We start from the raw sequence: 7,245 nt of genomic DNA, 5'->3' as shown, positions 1-7,245 counted from the left end.
ACCAAATTCCCTGCCAAATTCCTATTTTTATTAAATTGTTTAATACAGGGAAGACATGTTTCTCTACAAAAGGAATTCTAGAAGGATCTGGCTATACTTCCATATAGTCATGTGTATGCATGTGTGTGTGTATGGTCAGTTGCTTCTAGAATTCCTGTGTATGTGTATGTGCAATATCCCTAATTAATATGTATTTTGATCCAATTTGGCTGCACACCTATGAAAGGAGTACTCTAACATATAACCACATTTTGATGAGGAGAGATAGACTTTTGCTCAAGGAAACATGATGAATAAGTCCAGAGTAGGCATTCTAGCAAGGCTCTATTTTCCAGAGTCCAAGCTCCTTCTACTATACCTAACCAGTTATCTGCAGATCTAATTTAAACTTCAGAATTTCCATGTGACGGGGACTGTTACCACTTTTTGACAAGTAAGGAAACTGAGGCTTGAAGAGGTTAAATGAGTTGACCAAGATACATTTAGTAAACGTCAGAGCCCAAATCAGACAGTCTGCCTTTTGTACACAGACTTCTTAACCATTACGGTGTAGTCTGACCCCAAAATAAAGGGAGGGATGGAAAGACTGAGTCTGCAGACCAGGTTAAATATATAGTTAGGCCAATTTGTTCTACTATGCCTTACTTAGAGACACTGTAAAAAGAAAAATATTTCCCTGAAAGAATCTGACAAAAGAAAAATAATTCCCTGAAGGAATCTGACAAAAGAAAAATAATTCCTTGAAGGAACTCGACAGGATCTCATAGGAATGCCAGCAATTTAACCAAATTTAGCTCATGGAATACTGAGTTAAAAAGGCATTTGCCTCCTAGCTTTAGCCTTCCTATTGGTTCATAAGATGCAATTGAAATGTTAATGCTAAAACTAAGTCGAAGAAACTCCTTATTTCCGAAAGAAAAATAAGAGCTCTATTCTGAAATAACGTTAATGTAAAGATAACAGGAAGGAAAAGATGGGCAGACATTTGACAAACCACAGCTGAAGATCATGCTTAATAGTTTCAATCATGAAAAGATTAAGTATTCAAAGATCATTTGTGTGTGTGTGTGGGGGGGGCGGTGTATGTACCTGCGATCTTTTTTGTTAAGCCTCTCTGGCCGTCCCCCCTCCTCACCCCCAATCTAGCTGATGACTTGTGTTCTGAAGAAAGGGCAGTATGTGATGATTACTAGCTGGCATTCTCTGCTGGAGACCAGCCTCATACTGGCTATGGAATGCCCTAGGTTCAGGAACCAGATTTCATTACGCTGTGGGGATGAGAGATGCGATCCCCCATCCCCTGATTTAAAGCCACTTAGAACTGCGATAGCTCCACTCCTATGCTCTAGAGGAAAATATTCCTTCATCCTCTCTGCCTGATCTGAAAACGACACTGCTTCCCGGAGTTCCGCCTGAGAGGTGGTTCAATCTTTAGAAATTGCCCGAGAAGACTGTCCATCTGCTCGGGTAACTGGATTTCAGAGGAAGGGACCTGAAGAGGTCGGGATTTCAATCTGAGTAATCTGAGATTTTTCTCTTTGTGACTCTAAATTTGCCTCTTTGGTTTTTGTAGACCTTGGGAAAATCCGTATGACATAATATGGTCTAGAAATTCCTGATTTAATTTTCCGTGGGAGAAAAACCAATATCTTCTTTAGTACTAAGCAGTTGACTTAAGTGGTCTCACTTCAAAAGAAAGGGGGGAGGGCAGGGAGTTGAGCGGGGGCTGGGACCATCAGCCCAGTCTCACCACCTCTGGTATCCCAGTATCACTACCTCCTCCCCACTGCCCCCGGCCAATGGCAAACTGTACCTGCCAGCTTCCAGGGGGCGTGTTCCCACCCTTGCCACCTCCTTCTGCTCCTTCCTTCCTCCAGCCCTTGGACCCAAGGTGCCGGTCCCCACTGAGCTTAACCCCAACCCCTCTATCCCCACCACACTAGAGAGAGAGGCTGCACCGTCACTGCGCAGACACTCCCTGGGGAGTGAGCCAGTGGGGGAGCGTCCTGGGGCTAGAGAAGGGCAGGTAGCTTTTTTTTTTTAATGAACCCCGGCGAGCCTGGAAGGGCCCTGGAACGTGAGCAGCCGAAGCCCTCAGATCCGGGCAGCTCCGGGACGAAGCTGCAGTCCCAGGGGCCGGCAGGGCGCGTGCGGCTCGGGCGGCGACTCCCCATTGGCGCGCGCGGCCCCGGGGGCGAGGCCCGCGGAAGCCCAGCCCACCCCGCTCCGGCGCTGCGGCCCGCGCTTTTCCCAGCCGAGCTCCAGAGCCGGGCTGAGCCTCGCACTCGGTCCTGCAGCGCCTCTAGGCTGCGGATCCGCGCTCCAACCACCTGCTCGGCGCTGCGGCCGGGAAGCGGGGAGGAGGGAGGAGGCGAGGGGGTGGGGGAAGGAGGAGAGAGGCGGCTTACACACGCCTGCCAGTCCCTCCACTCAGAGCAGCCGGGAGGCCGCCGCCGCCGCTACCGCTGCTGCTTTCGCTGCCGCTGCCCCCTGAAGAGATCGCGTGGATCTGCCTGCTGCCGCCCCCAGCGATTCCTTCCTAGCACTCGGGCTTTTCATGCACACTGGCCTGCAGTTATTATTATTATTATTCCAAGAGAAGGGAAATAAAAGAAGAAACCAGCCAAAAGGAACCACGTACACCTTTCCGAATTACTCAAGTGTCTTGGTGGCAAAGAGGGTCTCCTGGCCCCGGAAGAGCAGCCCAGGGGGGCCGAGGGGAGGTGTTGAAGGGGAGGGAGGAGGAGTTGGGGGCACTGCCTGGTGGAAAGTTACGTGTGTTGGAGACCCAAAGGTGCAGCGCCGCAGCCCAGGGGACGGTGTGTCTGGGAGAAGCCGCTGCCCCCCTGTGTCTTGACCCGCGAACGGACCGGTCGCGCGGGGCCCGGGACGACGCCTCCTCCTGCGGTGCGGACCGTGTCGGAGGTCCCGGAGGAGGAGAAGGAATATGGCATTGAAGGCGTCCCCCTCCTGCCCTCTGGTCTTCTGCCTCTTGATCTCCGCGGTTGTCCTCAGACCAGGTGAGCAGGGACCCCGGCGCGGGCCGTGGCCCGTTTCCTGGGTGCTGGCCTCGCTTCCCTGGCGCTATCCGCCCAGGTGCGTGGGGGAGGTAAAGGGACAGCCCTGGCTCATTCACCTGTGCCACGTTTAGGCTAGGCTGGTTAGCTAAAGTTTGGGCGGCGAGCTGGGGCACTGGGTGAATCTTAAGCAACTTTGGGTGCGGCCGGGGTCTGGGCTGCATGGCCCGCGGGCAAGCTCCTGCCTCTCTTCGCCTCCGGGTGCGCCTTCCAGCTTCGCTGCGGGCGTTAGCCCTCTGATAATCCTTTCAGGTCTCTGAGTGTTAAAGTCCTGGTCAAACATCCCCCCCGCCCGACGGTTTTCCTTTCGCTTAGTTCTAGGTGGAAATAACTGCCCGCACTTTATTCGTAATAAATTCCAGTAACTTCCCCTTGATAGGAGGTGACGAAAGGATAGGAGGGGTTGAGAAAGGGAGGTCTTCAATCACCCTTTAAAGAAATCCTCCTGAGGCATAAATCGTGGTTTGACGCCCACCGCCCGCTCCCTGTCTGGAAGGGGTGGTGAGTGTGGGGGTGATGGGTGATGGCAGGAGAAGAAACGCAGCCTGAGCTGGATTTAGCAGCCAGATTTGTGAGACGTGAGTGAGGACCTTGTACATTCCAAGGTCCTGCGATTCAACCTCAGTTTTCAGTTTGGAACAGCTTCAGAAGAAAAAAGGCAACATCTTCAACAATTACAATCCTTTCCTCATCCCCGGGGATGTCCCTTACCCCTGTCATCCCTGGGTTCACAGGGTCGCTGACTCAAGCTGGTATTAATAGGGCGTTCTGCGCACTCATTGTCACTTGACCGAGCAGCAGGTTTATTCCCTCTCCAGATTTGAGGGTTTAGGGGATTTTTTTTTCTTTCCATTTTGAAGTTTTGATTGTCAGTCCTTTGTAGACATTTGCAAGTTAAACTCCTACCTCTTCTTTTGGCTTCTGTTTGTCCTTACATTTTTATCAAAGGAAAACCTACTTCCTTTTCACATATTTCATTCCTGCATAGCCCTTCAGTTGTTAGCAACCTGAGGTCATCTACGAGGTTTGGAAACCTCTGAATCTCTCCCGAGGAAAGAGGGAAAGGGCCTGGGGGGCGAAGCTTGAGGGAGAGATTACAAGTGTTTGTGAGCTGCTGTAACTGCGGTGGCTGCAGCTGTGAGTGTGCTGGGAGAGGGGCGTGTTGTTGCTTTCTCTAAATCTCTTTATTAAAGTTAAATTTCTGGGTGAAGTAATGAGCTCACCTGCTGTCCTGAACTGGAAATATAAAACGTCTGCTACCAATCTCCGGCTATGGGGCGGGGACCGTGAAACCAGAGTTGAACCGGATTTAAAGCAGGCGGGGTTAGCGCAAAAACACCAGGGAGGTGGGAAGGAGAGATCCCCTTGGGTCTGGCACCAAGTGGAATTACTTTTCTTTTCGATCCCGGTTTCGGATGGGAGAAGGAAAGGAAGGGCACTCGAGCTGGAGCCAAGGGGAGGGTAGAGAGGGAAGGACTACCGTGATGTAGTTGCAAAATGCAAAGATCAACACGCCCAGAGTTCGTTTTCAGTTTAACCCTCGGGCGCCTCTGAGAATGTAATCTCCTCTACCCCGCCCCCGCGCTGAGCCCCGGGCCACACGCACACTCCCAGTTCCCTTTACCGTGTGGTCGCCCTGGAATTTGTTTTCTGTTGGGCCACGTCTGAAGACAAGTTATTTTCGCACGTTTAACTGCTGAAAGGAGAGAAGTTCCGCCTACAGACCTCTTTCGCAGGCCGGTTCCTTTAGCACCCGGCTGCGCGCTTTCGGAGAGCTGAGAGCACCCTCGCTGCGCGGCCTGCCAAAGCTTGTGGGGGAGCCGGACGCCTCAGACCCGCAGACCCGTGGATCTCTGAAGTTACCCGGCTTGCATATAAACAAAAATTCTCCCTGCGGTCTCGGTGTTTTAAAAGAAATGACTGTGCCACCGAAAGGCGCCGTTTGCACAGTCAGGACGCAAGTCCTGATCGGGGACGGCAAGTGCGCCTCCTTCAGAGCCCCGTGGAGAGCCGAGCGCGGCGGGGCTGTGTGCCATTGGCGGGCTTAGGCGCAGGGGCTAACTCCCTTCTCCGCCTGCCGCCCTTCGTTTCCGGAGCCGTTTTAATAGTGTGTGTTCAGATCTAGAGGACAAAAACTTGAGTTTGTGAGACTGCTGCCGCCCCTCCCGTACATGAGAACATGCTCATGTTCTTACGTGGTGTTTTGGCCTGTAGTCGCGAAGTAGTCACTGATATATTTTAGGCATGGCTAGTTACCTGTTTGGGGGAGGGGACGGAGAGAATATATATGAACCACGAAACTAAATGCGGAGATAAAGACAACCAAGCCTGTACCTAGTATCCGGGGGAGCGAGAATCTCCTTATTCCCGTAGAAAGAGCGTCAGCCCGTGGTGACATTTTGTATTGCTTTAAAACGGCTTATCTTTGATTATTTAACAGGGGGTGGGAGGCTGCAGTTAACTCTTTGTTCACTGGGTTCGTCTGTCTCCATCCCTCTTTTGAGATTTTTCTTAGCTGCTCACTGATAAAAGGTTCATTCCAGGACACAGGCATATAAAGCTTTGTTTCAGGGGGATATTATGCTTGGAACGTGTCAGTTTATCTCATCAGGCTTTGGGAATAGCGTTAACTCTAATAATGTCATTTTCAGACTATCTGAAGTCTGAGGTTTATTAATTTAAAAACAACAAACAGCATTGTAGCCAGTAAATATTGCCTTTCCCTTGATGATTTATTTAATCGAATGGCAATTTACAGTTTAATGGGGCACCATTTGCAGTAACCTGCTTTTCTAAGCTTGCCTTTCTGAACCATCTACCTTGAGGGCTTGAGCATGTCATGTAATCTTTGTAGAGTTCAGCTTTTTCTTGTATAAAATAAAAGGATGAACTAAGGATCTACTTTCTGATACCTCTTATAGCCCCCAAACTCTCAGTTCCTAATGTCTTAAAATGAAATGTTATGTTTAGGCCTTGAAAATATTCTAAAATTGATTGTGGTGAATGCATAATTCCATGATTATATTGAGAGCTATTGACTGTGCACTTTGGATGGATTGTGTGGTGTGTGAATATATCTCAGTAAAACTCCCTTTAAAAAAACCTATTTGGGTAACACAGTCATTTTCCAATAGTATTTTTCTAATGTTTTCTGACTGGGAAAAATTCATTTAAATTATATTACTAGAAAAGTGTCAGCAGAGCCAATTTAGTAATTTGCCATCTTTTTTCTACTTTTCTAAAAATCATTATAAAAATCTTGTGCTTACTCTTCCCAGCCTGAGTTGGGTGTGATGGAGAAGAATTAGTCACCCATTCTCTTGGGAAAAGAGACCCTAGAAGGGCAGAGATTTTAGAACTAGAAAAATCCCTCTTGTATAACCATCCATCCTGCAAGCCTGCCTCTATTTAAACTACATATGTAGTTCCTAAAATAAGATGTGAGTGAGTGATGGTTGATGCTAACAAGTTCATGTGATAGAGACTTATTTGTGGGCTCTAAAGTTGCTTCTAAACAAGGAAGTTTATTTGGACCATGGTTGTAAGAAACTAAGTGCTTTCCTAGTGTTTTAAAACCTATACAAATCCTAGATATTTTGCCTTACCAGATTCTAAACTTTTCTGCCTTTTTAGAAAATTCAAACTAACTTATTTTTGTAATAGAATGTTTTGTTCTCTTTAATGACAGTTTGGGGGAAGAATAAGAATCTATTCTCATCTATTAAAAAGAAGAAAATCAGTAAAAACCTGCTTTAATGGTCTTAAGTCATATCAGAAAACTCTTGATATGGGAATCAGGATTCTTGTGTTAAATTTTTAGCTATGCCATATAAGAATATTGTGACCTTCGGAGAGTTGTTTTTCCATTCTTTTAATTGCCCATCTGTAAAATTCTTCTTCTGAGAATGAGTGGTTCTGGTTGTACGTGACTCACAGACAAGATTTGGTGGGATTAATAATTCCCTTGATCAGCAATTTGAGTTTTTCAAATAAAACTTGCTATATTAATCAAAAGTTTTATTTATCATTAATAGAACCACACCCTTTAGTTTGTTCTACTTAACTATCACTTTGACCATTTCATTAAATACAGGCAAAATGTTTCTTCTCTTTTCTATTTTCTTTTTCTTTTTTTCTTCACATTCATTGCCATTAAACATGGACCTTT

At 47.6% G+C, this 7,245-nt stretch overlaps 1 protein-coding gene across 2 annotated transcripts in view; it reads left to right on the top strand.

The window, feature by feature from the left end:
* The first annotated feature begins 2,003 nt into the window (after positions 1-2,003).
* ALCAM (activated leukocyte cell adhesion molecule) overlaps positions 2,004-7,245 on the top strand; it is a 191,830-nt gene continuing 186,588 nt past the window's right edge. Inside the window, exon 1 of one of the 2 annotated variants that reach the window (XM_004460199.4) lies at positions 2,004-3,020. In XM_004460199.4, coding sequence (XP_004460256.1) covers positions 2,948-3,020 — 73 coding nt within the window. In that variant the 5' untranslated portion in view covers positions 2,004-2,947. The remainder of the gene's footprint in view (positions 3,021-7,245) is intronic. The other variant, XM_004460200.3, reaches the window with a different exon arrangement.

The sequence above is a fragment of the Dasypus novemcinctus genome, chromosome 4, assembly GCF_030445035.2.
Source record: "Dasypus novemcinctus isolate mDasNov1 chromosome 4, mDasNov1.1.hap2, whole genome shotgun sequence".
NCBI lineage: Eukaryota > Metazoa > Chordata > Mammalia > Cingulata > Dasypodidae > Dasypus > Dasypus novemcinctus.
This window is presented reverse-complemented; position numbering and strand designations above follow the sequence as displayed.